The 22326-nt window shown below is 41.7% G+C and overlaps 1 protein-coding gene across 4 annotated transcripts in view; it reads left to right on the top strand.

Annotated features, from left to right (window-relative positions):
- PRIM2 (DNA primase subunit 2) overlaps positions 1-22326 on the top strand; it is a 2362887-nt gene that overhangs the window by 334085 nt on the left and 2006476 nt on the right. For all 4 annotated transcript variants that reach the window (XM_044063334.1, XM_044063337.1, XM_044063335.1 and 1 more), the window contains exon 5: positions 8391-8511. In XM_044063334.1, the coding sequence (XP_043919269.1) occupies positions 8391-8511 (121 nt within the window). The remainder of the gene's footprint in view (positions 1-8390; positions 8512-22326) is intronic.

Here is a 22326-nt window from a genome sequence, read left to right as displayed (position 1 = left end):
CTCCTAAAGAGAAGGAAAAGGACAATAACATGGTGGAAAGACTGGAAAATAACATTTTTCTGGGATCCTGTAATTTTTTTTCTCCACCAAAATTCCAAGCATAATTTCTTCTCCAATGCTAGCACCTTCAGGAATGGCCACTCTTTCTTCCCCACCATCTCCCACTAGAAAAGAGCCTTAAGACCCAAAATTGACCTTCTTCCAAGGAAGAGAACAGGAAGCTTTTCCTCGGGAGTTATTGAGGCTTTTGTCATATTGACCTACTTCTATAACTTACGTCTGTTCCTCCAGGTCTCTATGATGCTCAGCACAGCTTGACTGGAACAAATGACAAGGCTCAGCATCATCTCACTGTTCTCTTGGCCTCCTCAGTATCTACTAGGGTAGTGTGAGAAGAAATCCAAGCCTTTATTTCTGTTCTTACCCTGGACCCAGTTCTAGGATGGGAGTATTGAAGCCAGTAGGAGATCCCATGCCAATGTCATTGGCATCTTCAGATTTGTTTTCCAGTATGTTGATGCCTTTGGCACTGGTGGAGGTGTCAGCACTAACAAGAGTTGGTACAGACTGCCACTGGGTCTGATAGGATCAGTGCCAATGCCTCTGTGTTGACATTGGCCTTGAAGTTTTTGTCATTCATTTTTTTATTGGTGTTGAAGCCCACTGTGCAGTCTATGGTGCTATGATCATTGATGCCAATGATTAATATTAACTGTTTTTTCTACTGTGGTGGTAGAGCTGACATAATTGATGTTGATGGTTTTGGCCGTGGTTGCAATGGTAGGGCATTTGTCAGTGAAGATATCTGCTCAGGATCTTTCAACTGGAATAGGCACCTGCTCCACAGATTGTAACCCTCTGTACTGTTGACCGGAGCTCTTGGGCTGATTATCCATTTTGCCCTGCCAGGATTTGGAACCATCAAAGCAAAAAGAACACAGTCAGTCAGGATTACTTTCAATCCAGATGATCTTGGCTCACCTTTCCATTAAGTGTAGTTATGATGAAGCAGATGCCTCCTGTAGGGCTGCTGCCTTTGGATCTGTCATGAGGAGATATTATTGGCTTCTGCTTCAACATTTGCCTGATGATATTAAGGCTACATTGATGGATGCTCCTCTGAACAACAAACACTTGTTTGGTTAAGCTGCTCCTGATTTGTTTAAGTCCCCTACAGGATAAGGGCAAGGCCTTGCAGGAACTTAAACCTGTTTTTGTTTCTCCTTTGCCTAAATTTCAGATAAATTACCCTAGTAAGCCAGTTTTTGTTCGTAGGTAGTCTCACCCTCCCACCAAGGATAAGAAGGGTGTAGAAACGAGCTTCTCCTGCTACAGCTACCCAGACTTCGATGTCTCATAAGTCTCCCTTTCCTAATAAACCAGGTGCTGTCTGACCATCCTGTTCTTCTCACCCACATTCCTCTTTCTCTTCTTTCCTTTCTCATCCTGTTTGGTTAAAGATTACTCAGGAATCCTGGGTTCTGTCCATCATCCTCCTAGGGTATTTCAGGGTCTGGAAATATCTTCCTCCTTTTATGGACATTCTTCAGCCCCCTCAGGAACAGTTGCCTTCCTTTCCAGGGGTGCTTTGGGATCTTCTGACTTGGGGAACTATTCAGGAAGCTCCAGTTTCCCAAAGAGGGAAGGGATTTTACTCCAGAATGTTTTTGGTGCCCAGGAAAGAGGGCACTTGGAGACCTATTCTGGATCTCGCTCATCTAAACACCTTTCTGAAAATTCCCTCCTTTGGAATGCTGTGTCCCTTCAGGCTCTGTTGCCTTTATTGCTTCTTCAGGTTTATCTGGTGTCTCTGGACCTCAAGGATACCTATCTTCATATCATTATTCATGCCTTTTTTAGGATGTTTTTGTGTTTCTCTGTTGCTTCCTGACATTTTCAGTTCTTTGCTTTGCCTTTTGGCCTTCTACTGCCCGAAAGTTATTCTCAAAATACCTCACTCCTGTGATGGCTTTTTGCAGGCTAAGAGGGATTCAAGTCTTTACTTGCTTGGATGACGACCTGTTTCAGGCAATCCTCACCAGAGTTTTTGTTGCAAAATCTGAACTCCAGGCTCTGCACAAGGTCAGTGGCAAACTGTCCATTCTGACGCTTTCTCAGGAACATGTTTTTCTAGGTGCAGGATCAAGACTGTTCCTATGTTGGCATTCCTGCCTCTTCCCATGGCCGTAACTCTCATTTTTTCTTTCAATCCCTTCTTCCTCTGGCTTTGTTTATAGTCAGGGAATTTATCAGGGCTCTGGGGTTCATGTCTTCCACCATTCCTATGTTTCCTTTTGCCAAACTCCACATGGGAGAAAACTTCAGTGGTTATTAGTCATTTTTGGTTCAGCATTCTCATCCCCTCAAATTCTTAATTTGTCTTCTTTCATGTCTCAAGCAGGAACTTCAGTGGTGGATTTAGCAGTTGACTTCTAATCCAGGGCTCCCTTTTCACCCACCTCTTCCATCTTAGGAGCTATTCACAGACTCTTCAGACATGGAATGGGAGAAGCATTTGGCTCCCTAAAGGTGCAGGGAGTCTGGTTGCCTCATCAACAGAAAGACCATATCAACACCAGAGATGAGAGCTCTTCTGATGGCTCTTCAAGCTTTTTCATCCTCTGTTCTAGCCAGGTCCTCTAGTGACATGGTATGTCAACAAACAGTGGGGGGCAACATCTTATCTTCTTTGCTGGTTAGCACTCTTAGTCTTGAAAGTAGCTGTCCAGTATCAAATAACTCTTCAGGCAGTTTACATTCGCTCAGGTCAAACATTGTGGCAGACTCTCTGAGCAGGTCCATAACTCAATTTCATGAATTGATGCTTCACAGGTATGTGTTTCTGGACATTGCCCACAAGTGGGGTACTCCTCAAACAGAATCCATTTCAAAGATGATAAAAATCTGTTGTGCTTGAAATGCCTATCTTGATGGACTTATTTAGACAACTTTACTGCAGGTCTGCTATTTTCTCAACCTCTTCCAACAGCCACTATAACTATGGATAAGTCCTTGCTGGGGAGGGAGGCATTACTTTAACAGGAGGGTCCACGTGGCTTGAAATCTCCTGTTTAAGTAATCCCCTTCCACCTCAGAGAGGGCTTGTCCTTGGTTATAATGGCTGCTTGGAGGCACAGTTGCACACAGAATGTCTTTGAGATGAGAGCAGTCTTCTTAGTGTTAGTATTGCAGGGATTCAAGAACTGCTTCCTCATGGTGCAGGGTCCATCCACTCTGACAGCATGTCAGTGGTATGACATATTAGCATAATGGAACTTGATCCTACCCTCTTTGCTAAGAAGCCATGAGGGTTTTGGAATAGGTTCACATTTCCTTTATATAGTAGTACATACTCCAGGGACATCCATCACCATTGCATAGTAGGTGAACAGACAAATGTTGCTCCCACACCTAGCAAAATCAAATGCAGCAACTTTTCCATTTGTCAAGAGGGCTAGCCCCCAAGGGGTACATTGGTCCACAGCTGTCCCTTCTGGCTCCTCTGTGCTTCCCCTACCATTCCACTCATCTGGAGGTTTCTGCAGAAAGCCAGGATGGACGATGTCAAGGTGATTCTCATAGCCCCATTCTGCTTCTGCCAGATTTGGTTTCTTGTGCTTTGGCGTCACCTTAAGAAGGAACTTCTGCTTCTCTCATTGCAACCTCACCTACTGTGACACCTGTCCTGTTAGTCTCACCTGGACACGCAATCCCTTCGAGTAACTGCTTGGTTGTTTCAGTGACAAGGACCCCCAGGCAATAATGCTGCTCACAATGTCTCAGAATCCCTTGATAAGTAAGATTTGCAGAAGTAAATGGTCAGGATTTTCCTTGTGGCCAAACAGGCAAGGAATTGGAATTGTTTGCAGTTCCAATTTCTACAGTTGTAACTTTTTGAAGAGCTGTTTCATTCAGGATCCAGTTATTCTTCAGTTAAAGTCCATTTAGCTGCAGTTTTGTCCTAGCATGAGTGTTTTTATACTCCTTAGTTTCTGAGACCTTCATAAAAGGAATATGCCAATTCTAGACCCCTTCTGCTTTGTCCCACACCTCCACTGGACTTAAATTTCATACTTGAGGAGCTCATTTTACCTCCCCTTTGAACCTTCTGATACTGCTAAACTCTGGTTCTTTTCCTGGAAAGCTCTATTTTTAGTGATATTTCTTCTGCTAGATTACTTTGGGTTGCAGGCCTTTTCATCAAAGTTCCCGTATATTGCATTTCACAAGGAAAGGGTTAGGCTCAAAACCAATCCCTCCTGTATGCCTAAGAATGCAAAACAGTTCCCTTTCCAAGTTAGGAGAATATAGATTGCATTGCTTGGGATATGCATAGCTTAGATTTTATCTGGAAAGAACAAGGGAATTCAGAAAAGGCAACCAGTTATTTATGCCCCTTTCCAAAGTAAATAATATATATCTCACTGTATTACTTTCTGCTATTTGTCTAGCAGTATTCCCCTTCCCTCTAAACCCAGAGAGCACAGTGTCAGGTCTTGCGCTACCTCAATGGCTTTCCTCAGAAATCTTCCTCTAGATGAAATTTGTGCAGCTGCTACATGGTCTTAGAGACCTTTGACAATCATTAGTCTGAACATTTTGTCCAGGTCCAGTGCCTCCACTGAGGCATCCATTCTCAGAGGTCTGTTATTCTAATTTGTCCCAATTATGCTGGTGATTCTGTCTGCATGTTTCCACTGTATGTACAGGATTAACTTAAATATGTAAGTGCTGTTCATACATAGTTCTATTTTTTGTGAAGTGAGTACTAAATTATCACCTATTACTCACTGAATATTTCTGGATATTCTGAGTTTTCCTCACTGAAGTTTGATGGCCTTACATGATTTGGAGAAGCTAGGTAGGACAGAGGATTGTGGGTAAGGGGAGGAGCCCAAGTTAATGAAAGTTTTCATTACTGTCATGTAAAAGGCACATTTGACACCCATGCATCCAGTTCGAGTGTACGAGCAGACACCAACTAAATCTATCATTATGGTCAGTATATACCTTACATTTTCCCTGAAGTCTTACTGAATAGTTTGTATTTTCCAGTTGGTTGATTTTTGTTTTATTGTTTTTTTAATAAGAAATTGTTGTACCTTTGCAAGTTTTTTCATGTGGCTTATTTAAAGAGTACAGCATGAAGCAATCATACCTCTCAACTGTACAGATTTTTGCAGAATGGCAGGATTTTTGCCTCCTATTTTGGTCTATTTTTTCATAAAATTCTGGTTTTCTGACAAATTATTGGCAAGTCATTAAATATTAAAGTCACAGAATAATCAGATATTTGAATTTCAGACTTCATACTCTTCAGAAAAGTCATGCTAATGCAAAACCTGCTAAGCTACCAACTTTCTAAGTTTGTAAGAGCAATATTTAAAAATTGTCCCTATGTTTGGGCCTTTGCTCCCCCCCCCCCCAATTATTTATGGCTTTGTCCAGATTGTTTGCTCTAAGAGTTTGAGAGGGTATGGAAGCAATGTATTCAGCGGTGGGTTGAATCAATGAAGGATAAAGGGGTTAAATGATCTCCCTGGAGTTGACTATAAATGGCCCATAGAAATAAATTTGCTGCAGTATTTATTTTATGAGTATTGGAGGATGCACACATTGGTTAAGTTTGAATTATTGTGTATTGTTGTCTGTAGATCTTTAATGACAATATTATTTTGTAATTTCACCTTTTTCATTAGTAATCCTAATTTGTTTATTTTTGCCAAGTTTTTTTGTTCCACATAGCTGATAAGTGAGTTTACTTACTCCACTGGGCATATTCTTTTTATAGACCATCTTGGAGAAATTCAGCCTTTTTAAAGTAATTGTTGTTGCTGAGCCTGCAGTCATTAGCAGCATTATCTAGTTTATCCAGAACATGTTTTACCCCTTTTATACCAGAGAAGAATAGGCCAAAAAGAAGCGTCCCCAGTACAGAGCCCTATGGACTTTGTGGGTTGAAATGTAATTCCATTAATTTGTGATTTATTCTCTTATATGGAATAGTGTCAAAAGCCTTAAAGTTGAAGTAAGCAGTTTTTAGTTAGTCAGCCCTTCATCATGCACTGCTTTTGCTACCTCTCCAAACGATGCCTTAAGATTCAAAAGGCAGGTTCTCTAATAAGACAATTCTATCTCATTGTAAACAGAAGTCTGTCCTGTGTCATTTTTATATAAGCTCCATTAGGACTGTCTTTTTGATTAGAATAAAAGTTAAGCTGAAGGATTTACACTTGCTTGAGTCTTGCATGAGTCCTGCCACCTTGTGAATTGTTACCACTGCAACTTAACATTGGTCACTGTCCTACCCGCATGCTAACATTTTGTATAGCATGGCTGATAGGCGATTAGTTTTTTTTTTTTTTTTTCTTGATTCATTGTATGAAACTGTCATATATTTTGTGTGGTCAAAAAAAGTGTTGGTGTCTTGGTTAGAGACTTTTGGTGATGGTGCTAGTCATCACTCAAGAATGCAGCCATTCCTCTCTCCTGCCTTGCGTAGCAGGAAAAGGGAGGGAGAAGTGAACAGATTTGTTTCTTGTGGCAGAGCCTTCCTGCTGTCCTTGATTCCACATCTTGCTGCATAGTTCAAAGGAGAAGGACTAAACTGATCTTGATGGCAAAAGAGGGTATAATTTCGGGCATATGAATCGGATTCTTCAGTGTTAATCAAAGACGTCCTTCAGTGTTGAGATGTCATCTTACTGCAACTCAGGGCCATTTCCTAGTACAGACCTGCTTCATTTCTTGGCAGCAATTTCAGAATTTAGTGAGGATGCTAGGAAGCCTTCAATGCAGCAGGCTTCTGCATCCAAATGGAAATGAATTTCTGTTTGGCCCGAGATGGGTCAGTATGACCTGCAAGCTACGGCTATCTTAGTCCGTAGCTTGCAGGTTATATTTGCTGTTTCAGAAACCTATATAATTTAGGCTTCCATTATTCCATGGGCATGGTGTACATGTCAGCAATTTCTCCATCAGTGTTGTGGAGAGCAGAATTGTAGCCCAGCACCATTTGATTAAGAACCTCCTTGAACTAGTGCTGCATCTCCATCTTCATTTTTAGAAGCTCTTTATTTTATAGAACTCATTTTACAGTAGGCTGGCTTATCCCTCTACTTTTTTTGCTGTCTCATTATCATGAAATTGTATTTCATGAAAGGCAGTTTTTTTTTTTTTTTTGGAGTCTGTCACCTTTACTTACTTAATCTTGGATGTTTAAATCCAGTTGTATAAGAAATCCTCTTGTTTTTTTTTTTTTTTTTCTTCTTTCATAAAAATAAAACGCTCTTTAGGATGATCCAGTGTCTTTTCATGAACGTGTTGTTTTGAATTGTCTGTCATTTTTGTCAGGGTGGAAACCTTGGATATACATCATCATTTTAGGTTTTACCTGAAATAGATACACAAGTTTAGGACCATCAAAAAGGTTATTTATTTTCCTCTGGCAAGGGAAAGCCTGACTGCTACCAAACAGCCTCCAGCTGCATTGACCATTTGACATTGGCTGACTTCTGGTGAATGCTAATGTCAGAGTCCACTCCATTAGGGGAATGGCTACCTCCATTGCTTGTTTTCAGAATATCTTCTTTGCAGAAGTCAGCTCTCTCGTTAGTCAGACATCATTGCACACCTTCAGCATACGTTACTCTCTCGGTCTGACTTCAGGAGTTTGGCTTTTTCTGGTACTATGGTGCTTCAGGACTCTGCCTTCTCAGCATTGCCCTGCAGTGATCATCTCCCTGCATGCAGTCCTGTGAATTCCTGCTTGGGATTAATTCCAAACGAGGAATGATCAAGCAGAATTCTCTCATAAATTATTTAATGAGAGAAGAGTGCATGTTTTATAGCCATCTTTCTTTGGTGACTCTGGTATGCCTTCCCATTTTTATTTATTTATCCTTTTTTTTTTTTTATTATTCCCACTAGGATTCTGGCCTGTTTTCAAGGGAGACTGTTATTTGGTTAGGCAGCCCCTTCATATAGGTTGTTTTTGGAGTTCCGTGTATGTTGGGTGGGTATATACCTGCTTATTACTTTTCAAATTTACGTTAATATTTTTTTTATTTTAAGTCAGGTGGTTGCTTGGGAATAAGGGAGAAAGCTGTCAGGGTCCAGCATTAGGTGCATTTGTATAGCCAGCTTGTGATACCAAAACACCTGTGAGTGCTGTGGGCTCTTCTCAAAAAAAAAAAAAAAAAAAAAAAAAAAAAAAAAAGGCATTCTGATAAGTAGAAGGGATGAACCCAATAAATAAATGACCGTTCAAGGAGGACCCTCATGGACATCGGCTGTTAGTTAAGAACTTTTCTGTTTACGTTTTCTGCAGCTTTACCATTGCAGCAGCAGAATAGTAATCGTTAATAAATGCTTGTCCTTTTCCATTTCAGAGAAGAACTCAGGCGTTGGTTTATCCAGCAGGAGATGGACCTGTTTAGATTCCGATTTAATGAACTCCTTCAAGAGAATATTAAGGATTTTTTACATTTTAACAACTTAAAGTATGACACTGTAAGTATAAAAACGTCTGCTGTTTGTTTCTTTTCATTTATATGTACTTTGAATTCTAAGGCAATTTTCTCTTCTTTCGAAGATTAAGCTAAGGTAAAGTAATACAGATACCCGATCAGTGGAGACATAGAAGGAAATGTTAACCCAAGCAGTCGTAACATTTCTACATATTGGGCAGTGTTAAGTAGTTTGAGCAGCACAGCAGGGTCTGCTCCTTGCAGCAGAAAACAACCTATAATGTTGGAGGAACAGGAAGTCCATCCCATTTGTCAAAATGTTCCCTAGTGTGTGGGGGTGGGGAATGAACTGATGAAAGCCTACCTGTTTCTGATATTGAGGGGATCCTGGAGAGGTCAATAGCCAAGTCATCATCTTGGAAGGAAATGAAGTGACGAAGAGACTCGACTGGGATGGAGAACGCCTTTATTGGCAGACTGTGGGAATTGAGAAGGAATTGTATCTTTGCTGGAATAGATGCAGATGTAAGGGTTGCTTCACTCATTGTCAGGCTGCGTGTGGAAGTTGGGAGGAGGTTTCTGTCACTGACAGGATATCTGCATCAGTGTCAAAATGAGACTTGAAGACTCCAGGCACTATAGAGCCGAGTGTGGGACTAGGCTATGGGCTTTGGTCTTTACCTTGATATATGTGGAAGTTGGATGAGGGCTCTTTGAGTATGTATGTTTTGTTGTGCTTCATTTATTTTTCAGCTCTTGACATTGTTGTGCATCATAAAGTGAGATTCTTGTGTTGTTGGTATCGGCATTGTAATCGGCACCAGTGGGTTTTAATCTAGTCTCAGACATTGAGCAACTTTGAGTAAAGGGAAAATGTATTATTTTTGTTGTAATACTTCTCTCTCTCTAATTTCTTAGAACCTAAGAAACTGCAGTAGCAGTATAGTTAAGAGCTTGGGGTGTAGTGAGTGCCCATTTTGAAGGGTTGCAATAGGGCAGAGCCCCTTGCAGAAATATTTATGTAGTCTGATATTTTATTGTTGCTGTATTGTGGTTTTTAGATGCTTCAAGTTGTTAATGCTTTGTTTCCTGATGTAGGGGACTTTTTTTTCATTATTGGTCCGTGTCTCCTTTGTGTCTGTAATGAGAGAGTATCACACTGCTGTCATCACTGACAATTTTGGTGGATTTTTATGGCATCATAAGACTGAAACTCCACTGAAAGCACTGGATCTCAGGAACTTTAAAGTGTTGCTTTTGCATATAAAGTTGTCTATGGAGTCCAGTACAAAGAAACTGTCAGGAGTAATGATTTTTAATGGTTTCCTTTTAAGCCTGGTATAAGGCTAAAGCTAGGGGGGGCATGTCCTTGGTGTAAGGATTTCATGAATGCTAGATACCTTCTGTACTGCTAAACATTGTGAGAAAAGATATGGAAGAATTGATATTCACTTATAAGAACATGAAGAATGTTACAACCATTTGAATAATAAGACTTGCTCATTGCTGATGAAAATGCTTTGTTACACTCATAATACGTTGTTTTAAAGACTAAATTAGGTTAATAGTGAAAGTAAGTAATTAATAGTTACTCAGCCTGAATACCTAGCTTCACCACCTTGTAGTTAGGAAATTCAGTTCTGTACAATGAAATTTGTCTTTACTTTGTGTGGTTATTTCAATATTTTGAACTCTTCTTAATAGTTTTTGTACTGCTGAATTAAGATTTTCTTGTGCTACTAATTTTAGCTGAACTTTAGTTGATGCAAATGCCTGTTTTGAGTCAAACTTCTTTTGTTATAAATGTATAGTCAAAATGTAGACAGATAATTAGCATAATCCTTTACAATTTTACAATAACACAGCCAAAATTTACAAAGATGAATTGAATGTCTGATTTATATTCCTTGTAGTAGTAAAACTTTTGTCTGCTGCCCAGAGTCAAATGCACCTTTTATAAAACATTTAATTTTGGTTTCCAAATAATACATTCGGTGTGAAGAAAGCCAAGTTTCAGGAAAATGCGAAAGTATACATTACTTAGGTTTATAGGTTGGTACGGCCCTAGGGCCTATACAAGCCTAGCCATAACAATTCCCTGGCTATTTCTTCCCACGGTATTTACTTCCCTGGACCCCTGTCTAGCAGGGGCGACTGACGTGATCCCCGGGGTGAATTTCCTATCTCCCATCCAATCATCAAGGTTCCTTTTGAAGAGGGCCAGAGAGGTGCTCTGCTTGACATGTATGGGCAGTCTATTCCAGAGTCTTGGGAGTCTCTGGGTCAGGAACCTATCCCTCCAGCATGTTTTGTTCATTGCGATGACAAGGTTTAGATCCCTGGAGCATGTGTCTCTGAGGGATTGGGATTTCTTTAAGTGTAGCATGTCCAGCAGCTCTGGGTTTGACATGACCTTGTAATGTTAAGCAGAGATTGCCTCTGAGTAGACGATATGCAACAGAGTATAGGTGGAGTTTTTTAGACTGTCAGCATAGGGCATCTGGTTTAGGCCTGTGATTCTTTTAGTGAGGTATTTCTGCAGCCTTTCCAGTTGTTGCAGATGTCTTGAAAGGTACTTACCAAACTGGGCGTTGTATTCTATAATGGGTCTAATGAGGGATGAGTACAGTGGGGTAATGACCTCCTTTCTTCTGGTTGAAAAGCCCTTAGTGATGAGGTGTGCCACATAGAAGAATTTCCTGACTGTTGTGGCGATGTGGTTATCAAAGGTGAGACCACTGTCCACCTGTGTCCCTAAGTCTCTTATCACACTTTCGGTGTTTAGTGTACTGCCACCTATATGGTAATTCATGGATACATGTTTTTTCCCAAAGGGGATAACTGTACATTTCTTGGCATTGAGCTTGAGCCCATGGCTCTGGCACCAAGCATCTGTTTCTGTAAGGCCCTTTTGTAGTGTATCCGCATCATTTGGGGATTCAATAATGGCTCCCAGTTTGCAGTCATCTGCGAACTTTGTTAGCCAGAGTCCCTTAGTGTTGGCCTATACTTCAGAAAAGTAGATGCCAAACAAGAGCGGTCCCAGGACTGAACCCTGAGGTACTCCACTTGTCTGGAGCTGTATTTGGATTAGGCTACTTTTACAGTATTGGTTCTGCCAGTAAGCCAGGTGGCAACCCATCGAGTGACATAGGGATAAGTCCCAGTTTAGTAATTTTATCTATGATTCCAGAGTGGGGGATGGTGTCGAAGGCCTTGGCGAGGTCCAGATAGGCTGTGTGGACCACCTTACCCTTGTCCACAGCTCTGGAGACTGATTCGAAGAAGTCAGTCAGGTTCAGGAGACAAGATCCGGCCCTTCACGAACCCAAACTGCATGGGGTCCAGTGTTTGAAGGTTGCCAATGTCTTTGTTTATAATAAACAAATAATATAATATTTTTCTGATTGTATGCATATATCTTTAAGTGCATTGTTTAATAACTGTGAGGGAAAAAAACAGAAAATAGCCTCAACAAGTACAGTGTTGGGTATCTACAAAGCCTTTGCATACATTTGTTTGGTTTGTACAGTTTTTACAGAAAGGTGAACTGTGTGTTACCTTATGAAAGGGAGAGTGGCAGAAAGTGGGATGTTGGTTGTGGCTTGCTGTCAGTTTCTGCCTTTGTCAAAGATGGCAACTCAGGCATCGTGGGAAATAATTTTAACTTTAATCCCATTAAGAAATAGTAACTGAGCAGAAGTGACATGTAATAAGAAATAATTGGTGTAGCAAGGCAGCTTCATCAGTAAACACGAGTGTGATAAACCAAAATGTTCTTCGTGTTTCACTGTTGCAGTCATCATGGGTTATCCCTGCCAGGGTATCCCTCAGTCAGCCCAAATACCAGAGGCGTAGTATTTCTGCATCTGTTGCCGTCGCTCCAGGACTGACGTCAGTAGTGTAAAATAAGGCAGACGAGCCATAACATCAGTCTTTCTTGCCGAGGAGTCTGAAGCAGAAGCAGTTTGGACGAGTGCCAGTCGGCCGCTACCTGAGTTTTCATTTTCCGAATTGAAGTTGAAGTTTTCTAAAGCTAAGTACCCCATTGGGGATTCTTTTTTCTTGCCCTAACAGATGTCAGAAAATGTTAACCATTGTTTCGCCTGTGGAAAGCAAATACCACACCGAGACTTTCATTCTTACTGCGTCACTTGCGTAGGCCCAGACCACAACGTCCCCCACTGTTGCTTTTGTGCTTTGTTCAACGCCAGAACTATACATCGTCGGGCCCTTATTGTAGCTAGATATTTTCGCTCTCAGTCCTCGAATTCCGATATGGCTTCGGTAAGCCATCCGACAGCAGATCTTCTGAAAAAACGTAAGGATAAAGACAGAGACAGGCCACACAGCTCCAAATCTACCGACGACGCTTCCATTAAGCTAGTTGTTAGTTCTCTGGTCCTTATTGAGGTGCTCTCGCAGCCCTTAATGCCCACTTCTGTGGATTCGCAGGCTGCTACAGAGACCCTTTCGGAGTCAGGTATGCCGTGAGACTCATCGACTAAGGATCCTGCGGATGTCTCCACCTTGGATGAGTCCGGAGCCGCTGAGCAGGCACCAGCTTCCGAGGAAGTACTTTGCACTACCGATTCTCGACACAGACCAACTTCTTTCACATCTACTGTTCTTTCGAAAACTATGAGTTTCTAAGGCCCAGGGTATGAACCACACCCAAGAAACAGAAGACCCAATCTCAAGCACCTGCTTCCTTGCCTCAGTCTCAAATGCTTAAAATGGCAGAAGACCTTATAATCCTGATCAGGGGAAGCCAAGCTACCCCTTCCAAAAGAAAAAGAGATTTGTCCCCAGTAGTTTTATCTGAACAGGAGTTCGATGACTCTGAAGCATCTGAATATGAAGACATGCAACCCCTCTTTGCTTATGAGGATTTTGATGCAGAGGAATCCAGTCCTTCAGCCTTTCCTTCAGCCTCTCCACCCGAGGACTTTTCCTTTGGGGAGCCCCTACATACTTTAAGGGAGCATTTCCAATGGGAATGTCAGGACTACCCTCAGTCTAAAAAGAGACTTGGGGAATTCTTAGATCTTCCACGGCATAGACCTCTGGCCATTGCTCCTGTCCTGGATGTTGTGGATGATGTTTTCATGGAATCTAGTTTGACTCCTGACACCATCCCTCCTGCTCCCAGAAAACCTGACAGGTACTATAGAGTCCCTGACTCTCGCAAATTTCTTTTCAAAAATCCTACTGCTGTTCCTGAGGTTATTTCTCAAGGGCCTAAAGGAATTAAAGCAACTTCTGCTAAGAATCCCACCCCCTCATATAGGGATTCCGAGCATTAGACAGTTGGGGTAATAAAGTATGCACCTCTGCTACTCTTACTATTAGAGACTAAATTGTCAGTTCCATATGCTAAAATTTTAGCAACATACCATGGAACTCCTCAAACAAAAATTATCATCAAAAACCACATTGTAAGGTGTGCTTATTTACTTGACTTACAGAATGCATTAACTCTTGTAACTCTATTTTCCGCACAAGCAGGAAAAAAATAAGTTATATACTCACCATATCGTTCCATGTGAGTTGTTCCATCTCGCCGTTCATTCTTCACTGATATTGCAGCTGGGTTCGGAGCCGATCCTCGGCTCCGACACGGCCGTTTAGCAAAGCTCAAAGATTACCAGTAGCTCGAGACCAAGCCCCTTATCCCATGATGCATTGCTGGAATTACCCCCAGATCTAGTTTGCCGTGACACTGATCTCTTGGTTTCCAGCATTGCTCTAGACTTTTTGTGGGATATTCTACATATTCGCAAGTTTTCTTCATTTTTTTCTCATATATATGTTTATATATATTACTTAGATATAGTTAGACTGTTTAGAAGTGTTCTCCTTTCCCTTTTGTAGCTTTGCCACGTTATTCGTGACTTTTTGCTTCTTGGCCTTGGCCTGTAGTAGTTTAGACTAGTTAGGAATATATATTAGTATTCTATATTGTATTATATTTAGAGTGGCCCCTTTGGGCGTTTGTTTGTCAAAGTTGTTGATAGTTCTTATAGTTGTTATTTTTCTAATTAAGGTATCATGTCTGAAGATAAGGAGAAACATCCGAAGTCTGGCTTTAAAAAATGTCCGGACTGTGGACAAAAAAATGTCTGTGACAGATGCACATGTTCAGTGCGTTTATTGTTTGGGTAAGGTGCACCTTCAGGAGTCCTGCAGTATCTGCCACTCCTTTTATACTAGGGTGCTGGCTTGAGAGGAAGAGGAAACTCATTGAGGTATCCTTAAGCACCCCTTTGTAGAAGCTTTGTCTGACCAAGATGGGGCCAGCAAATCATCAAAATCTTCCTCTGAGTCCAAATAAAAAAAAAAATCAAAAAAAGTGGAATATACTGTGACTTTGGCTCCACAGCCTTTGGAGCCGACAGTCTGTTCTTTTCGGAGCCTGCACTCTGGCTTGGAACATGTCTCCGAGACTCCCTCTTCTCCACTTCTCCAGTCGGCACCATCGGTGCTTTCTTCCAGGTCATCTATTAGTCTTTCAATTTCGGACATGGATCGACTGGTACAGAAGCTATTAATGGCACCAGGCCTAGCTAGATTGTTGTGGGCTCTGACCTGGGCGTCAGAATCAAAGACCACACTTCCTGAATTGACTACTCCGAGCCATACCGGTCCTTTGGTGCTGGAGGAGGCCGACTTGATGATTGTAGAACCCTTGGAGCTGACTGCTGTTCAGTATCGTCGGTTCCATCTGCTCGGATGTCCTCGGTACCGACAGGGGACTGTAGGAGCCGACACTCCCACGGACGATAGTCGCACTGACTTGTCGGTGCTGACTCTTTCTCTCGGGGCTTCGGCTCGGGTGAGCTCGGCTCCTACCTCGGTCTCGGAGCCCACGGCATCGGTGCGGGAAGGGATCACGGTCCCTTCGGGTCCATCAACTCCTTCTCATCAGAGCCGTGATGCTTTCGAAGCCATGAGGGGAGTGTTGTCTCCAAAGACGTCATCACCAGGTTTGGCCTCTTCTTCCCTTAAAGTGCTTGTGTCTGCTTCTGCTACCATCAGTTGCCCCAAGGGTAGAGACCCAGAGCCTCAGGTAGCCACACTGGGTGCTCCCCTGCTCTTCTGAGACTTCCCCAGAGGTCCCCACTGAGGAAGTACCCAGAAAAAGACTGTGCAAGGGGAGGCATTTGGACTCCGCACAGGAGTCCCTGACATCTGACACCGACTTGTAGGAGTCAGAAGGGTCCCTTTGATCCCCCTCTGAGGACATCTCCTTTACGAAGATACTTGAGATCCTTGGGCAGAGGGGTGATTGTCAGTCCAAAAGCCTTACTGAAGATGAGTCGGTTCTTCTGAAGGCTTTCGGGTCTCAACCTTCCACCTCCTGGGTGTCTCCACCCTGCGATGAGCTTATGCAATTGGTCTCTCGTAGGGCGTGGGAGTCACCGGAGTCCATGGAGCCTGTCCCTCGGAGGCCTAATAAATTTATTTCTGCCCCCGTCTATGAATCCTTTGTCCAGAGGAGTTCCTGTTGATGCCATGGTGGTGGCGGCAGCCACAAAGAAGGAATTGTCGGAAACTTCTGTGTCTATCCATCCTCTTAACAGTCTCTCCAGGATCATGGATAGATATGGGAAATGCATGTTCAGTTCAGCGACTTTCACTCTGTGATCACTGAATCTTCTGACCCATTTCACCAGACTGCAAAGAGATCTCCTTAAGGAGCTGGGAAATTCTCTTCAGGGTACTGTAGCTGCAGGCATTTCTGACAAAGTTTCGGCCCAGCTTGCTACCCTTAATTCCATTGTGAACTCGTCCATGCGCCTCATATATGCGGCTGACTGTTCGAGTAGGGCTGCAGGTACAGGGATTGCTCTTCGCAGGCATGCCTCTGTTCCTTTGTGGAGCCTTTCAAGTCTTCATTTGTAAACACCCCGTTTGACGGTTCATCCTTGTTTGGGCCAAAGGTAAAGGAAACTTTGACCAGGTGTGAACAGGAGGGAAAGACTCTGTCTGCCATCAGAGTCCGTTTTTCCACCCCTACTCGGCCTTTTCCCAAAGGCCAAAAGGGAGGGAAGATGTGATTTCAGAAAGCCCAAGGAGCCTTTCAGGACACACGTGGAGAACCCCTCTCCAGGGGCAGAGGAGGGGGTAATAATGGAAAACGTCGCCCTCGTGGCAGAGGGGGGTCCGCAACACCAGGGTGACAGAGGTCATTTCTCTGGCCAACCCTACCAGCGCTCCTGAGAGGACTGTTCTGCTCTGGAAGTGATCGGGGGTTGCTTATCTTTGTGCCTAGAAGCCTGGTTAGATATCACAAATGACAGATGGGTAGAAAGCATCATTTCCAGAGGGTATTTCATACCGTTCTCTGCTCCACCCATTCCCGTCAAGAGAATCCCGGATGTTCCACCCAGTTACAGGGAACAAGCAACCATAGAGGTCCGCAAGTTGCTAGAAAAAAAGAGTCATCCAACCAGTCCCAGCAGACCAAACAGGATTCTGAACTTACTCAATATTCTTTTTGGTGCCAAAGAAAACAGGGGACTGGAGACGCCTTTTGGACCTCAGCAGACTGAACCAGTTTGTAAAAAAAGAGAAGTTTCAGATGGTCACGCTTCAGTCCATATTCTCCTTTTTAGGGAAGGACAATTGGATGTGCTTGATCGATCTCAAAGATGCGTACTACCACATAAAATGGCCAGACAATCCAGAGATCATCTGCGTTTCCAGCTGGAAGCCAGTCACTACCAGTTTTGAACCCTGCCCTTTGGTCTCACTACAACCCCCAGAGTGTTTACCAAATGTATGGCAGTGGTCACGGCTCACCTGAGGCGTCTAGGATTCCAGGTGTTTCCGTACCTAGACGATTGGCTCCTTTCCTCCACCACCAGGCATCAACTAATTCAGGCAACAGAATCCACTCTGACACTCTGCAGCCACTTAGGCATTATGGTCAACTTCGAAAAGTCTGCCTTTTCGCCATTGCAGCATATCATCTTTATAGGGGCAGAGTTAGACACTTCAACCACCACTCTACGTCTTCCAGTCGAAAGGGTATCAATTCTTCGCCAACACATTACTTCACTGGTGTCAAAGAACAGAGCTCCAGCCGCAGAAGTCTTGAAAGTAATAGGTTTGATGGCGGCAGCAATTTTAGCCATTCCATTGGCGAGGATGCATATGCGAATTCTTCAGTGGCTTCTGTTCCTTCAATGGTCTTACCAGGAGTTGCCAATGAACCATATGATTCTGAGAAAACACAACAAACAGTCCTGGATAAGGAGCCCTCTCAGATCCAATATCAAAAGTCAAAAAAACAGATAGGGCTCACCACGGCTAATAAAAACTCTTTATTACTGCAGTGCAAGTAAGCGCTTTCGCGTCCTCTCAACGCTTCATCAGACTTCAAAACAGTTACATTTAAAAAAAAAAACACTCTTAAATGTAGACACCAATACAAAGCACCCAATCAACATCATAACATCATCACATGTTTAGATCACTTAAAAAAATAAAGGCATACATCATAGAATATATCTCTATCATAATAAACATAATGTGCCTTCCTAAAATATATAAACAAACATAACATTTCAACAAACATATATATATATATATATATATATATATATATATATATATATATATATATATATATATATATATATGTTGTGTATATATATATATATATATATATGTGTATATATATATATATATATATATATGTATATATAAATAATAAAAATAGAAATAAAAATAGCAGAATCAAGAAAATCCAAAAAATCAATGTTTATAAGGACGTGCTGCTAGAAAAGGTTTTAAACTAACCTTCTCATTGAGCCCTCGTCCTTTATATGCCTGTAACCTGATGATCCATCTATTCTCACATTCTTCCATTTGATTTTTTATATTCCCTAATCTTTTCGTTCTTTTCACTAACTGTAGTACATTAAACCTAAAAGAGTGTGATGTCCCTACACTTAATATGTGTCTAGCTAAGGCATTGTGATCATCCTCCTTGTTGATGGCATATACATGTTTCCTCACACGTTCCCTGAGACTTCTGTTCGTCTTACCTACATAAAAACACGAACATGCCTGGCAGACAGCCAGATAAACTAAATCTCTTGACTTACAATCAGCATAGAGGTCAAAATTAAAAGAATTTCCCGTATCTGGATGTATAAAAACATTATTTCCTGACATGTATGTGCATTGATGACACCCTCTACAGGGAAATGTACCCTTCCTATTTGATATAGTCACTCCCTTGTCATTGTCCTCATAACAAAGTAACCTCTTCAGAGATTTCATATTCCTATAACTGAACCTAGGTTTATTACCTACTATTTCAGAAATAGTATCATCAGTGGTAAGGATACTCCAGTTCTAGTTTATAATATCCTTTATTTTCATATTCTTATTGGAATAAGGAATTGTGATCCTATTAATAGCTGTATGATGTCCTCTGTTAACTTCAGCAATATCACAGCCTTGGTGTCTATATAAATATGGTTTGCCCTTGCCTCTCCTCATCGAGTCTGTATTACAATAGATGTTCTCTACTTCTTTCTCATTATAACCTCTTGCTAAGAGATTGCCAGCTAGCATCCCCTGTTTACAATCAAAAACCTCATCTTCTGTAGTCAAACGAGAGATTTGCAGGGTCTGGCTCTCTACTATATTGCCATAAATATGTTGTGGATGCATGCTACTACGATGTAACATACCATTTCTCCAACAAGATTTCCTGTATATTTCTGAATGCATCACCCCACTTCTCTTTGATATCTGTACATCTAGGAAATCAATCACATCATTAGAGCATTTATGTTCAAAACTCAAGAAATTGGTCGTACCATTTATATATTCAATAAATTCAGTTAACCCATCCATAGTCCCATCCCATACAAAAAACACATTGTCCACAAAACGCCTGTAGAACTTGATGTTAGCATAGTTCATGTTGGATGTGACATATGTATTCTCCCAGTATGCCAACACAAGGTTGGCATACGAGTTGGCACAAGGGGTGCCCATTGCAACCCCTTTTCTTTGTAAGTAATAGATGTCATTATACATGAATACATTATTATTAAGTACCAAATCAAGTAGCATACTGATTTTAATAACCAGATCACTGTGGACTCCTTTCTCGATAAGGTCTAACCTTAGATATTCCATCCCTACATCATTAGGTATGGTAGTAAACAAGGATACCACATCTGTTGTGACTAACAACTCATCATCAGTTGTATTGTGTGCAGAAAGATATGCACCATAATCCTCCAAAAACTGTTGTGTATCCTTAAGTATAGTTATCGTATCATTGACTATCGGTCTAAGATGTTTCTCATTATATATGGATGCAGGCTCCATAAGCCACCTCCCACCAGAAACAATGGGTCTCATTGGTGGGCAAACCAAAGTTTTGTGGATCTTGGGGAGTCCTCTAAATGAAGGAACCAATGGTGAATCAACCAACAAATATTTATATAGTTCATCATCTATCACACCACACAATAATAAGTCATATAATTCTGCATGCACATTCTTAATTAATCTATCTAATGATAAATTATTGAGCATAGAATGTGTCAACATCATTCAGCATATTCTTCATAGTATTCGAGTACATAACGTGGTCTAAAACCACAATTGCACCCCCCCCCCTTATCTGCCTGTCTAATCACAATACTATCATTGTCCTGTAGCCCTTTAATAGATGTAAATTCGTCAAAGGAAGATTACCAGTGACTGGGAGTCTTACCTAAGTGTTTGTGATTTTCTGTTTGTTGCAGCATGCATCATATAATAGGAACGTTTGAAATAGAAGGTAACTGAAGTTTTAACAGTCTAAAGGGAGGGCCCTTCCTACTTTGAACTTCTAGTGCTTTGCTTACAAGTGTAATCAGGTAAGATGAGACTAGGAGGAGCTTCCAAACTCAAGTGCATAAAAAGTAGGTGCCCATTCAAGAGCCACAGAGTTTAATAGCTCAGCAGATAAAGGGTGGGTCAGTGGGAAACTTAATGTCACAACACCATCAGAGAGAGCTCCAAAAGATTAAAACCATTTCTGCTTACCTTTGATAATAAGTGCTATTTCTCAGCTCCTCCCACAAATCACCTAGCCTTAACCTCTTTGCACTCAGAGCAGAGAAGTGAACTGAAATATTTGCTAACTTGTCCTAAACCATTGCATTTAGTATTCCAAAATAAAAGCAAATTTAACATAAAACAAATATAAAGCAAAACAAATTTCAGCAAAACAAATTACAATAAATAAGAGCAAATGCATCGATAACTATGTAGAATTCCAAAGTAGTCTCCGAGCATAGCCGGCCTTAGGCATAGGCCAACTAGGTGGCCACCTAGGGCACCACTGTAGCAGGGTCACTTTTCCAGTATTTATTTGGTGTAGGTAGACCAGGATGGGGGCACCGAGTGGTGTGGGGGGACACTGTAGAGCCCTTTTGCCTAGGGCACCAGTTGACCTAAGGCCGCTCCTGTCTCCGAGAAGAGAAGTATTTCAGGAAGGGATTTTCTTATGGCCTTGTAATATGGGATTTCACTGTATTAATGGTCCCCTTGGTCACATGACATTGGCAAAATCCAGTAATACCTAAACGACCTATGAGAGCAGCATTCTTACCTCTTAGAGAAGGTGCTATCGGTGAACCCATGTATTTAGTAGTTTGTCTGGTGACCATCACAGGTCAAGGCAAATGTGGAGATCTTTTCAGTATTCTTTGAAAAGCCAAAATTTAAATGTGCATGCCACTTAAAAATCCCAGACAGTGGAGAGAGAAAAAATATTAGTATCAAGGAAATGTTGGCAGTGATTCAAGCCCTCAGAGCCCGCATATCAACCTAGAAGTTAGGAGTACTGCATCTCTCCATAGATAGCACTGCAGCCATGTGGTATATAAATAAATGTTGACTATCCCTATGCACAATGCTGGGACTTGCCCATCAGTCATAGATGTCTGTCATGGCGTTTTGTGTCACTTCAGATCTTGGATGGTTGCAGACATCTTCAGAGGAGCATTGGCCAAAAGTCATGTTTTTATACGTTTGCTAACTGGGTAAGTCCAATGGGCACAAGTGTCTGTTTTAAAGGGTGACCAGGGAACACGGTCTGGTTAAGTGACTTGCTCCAGAGTTGGACAGTAGGCTAATTGAGTTGTCAGGAGGTGTAATCCCTATACCTTGGGTACAGGAAGCAATCAATTGACAATTTTGAGCTTCCTATTCTCCGACTCCCAGACATGTTCCTTTGTCTACACTTCTTTGCCTTTGCTGCCAAGGGATCTGCAGAAAGAAGGGGAGGAGTGACCAGAAGTGATTCTTCTGGCTTCTTTTCTGATTAAAGACACATTTTTTTTCTTTTCTGATGCAACTAGGGGAGGGAGTCTTCAAGCCCTTTGCCTCAACTGGTAACCTTTAATTCTCCGATAAATCCAAATATCCAGAGGCTCAGGATTCCTGCAGAGATGATATGATTATTCTTCTCAAGCATCTATTTTCCAAATGCATGCTAAAACTTATGAAGGAATCCAGATAACATAGTACAAGAAAGTATTTGACTAAGTTGAGGAATTTATTTGATGCAAAATAACAGCCACCAGGACTCCACCTCCATTGGTTTGTCTGTGGTTGGCAGCACTTTGTGTAATCATATCTATCAGATTTTGTTTTAGCAGAGCTTTCGTATTCCTACAAAGAAAGTATGTCTGCAGTTTTAGCCTGCCTTCCTGTTGTTTCATCTCTTGCAAATTGGACTACTATGGAACATTTCTTTTTGGAGGGTACTAAATATTTGTCCTTTGAGGAGGGTAATCACACCCCCTAAGGACTTCAGCTTTGTTTTAAGAGAAAC

Source organism: Protopterus annectens, chromosome 2.part1, assembly GCF_019279795.1.
Source record: "Protopterus annectens isolate FY-2018-M chromosome 2.part1, PAN1.0, whole genome shotgun sequence".
In the NCBI taxonomy this organism is placed as follows: domain Eukaryota; kingdom Metazoa; phylum Chordata; order Ceratodontiformes; family Protopteridae; genus Protopterus; species Protopterus annectens.
This window is presented reverse-complemented; position numbering and strand designations above follow the sequence as displayed.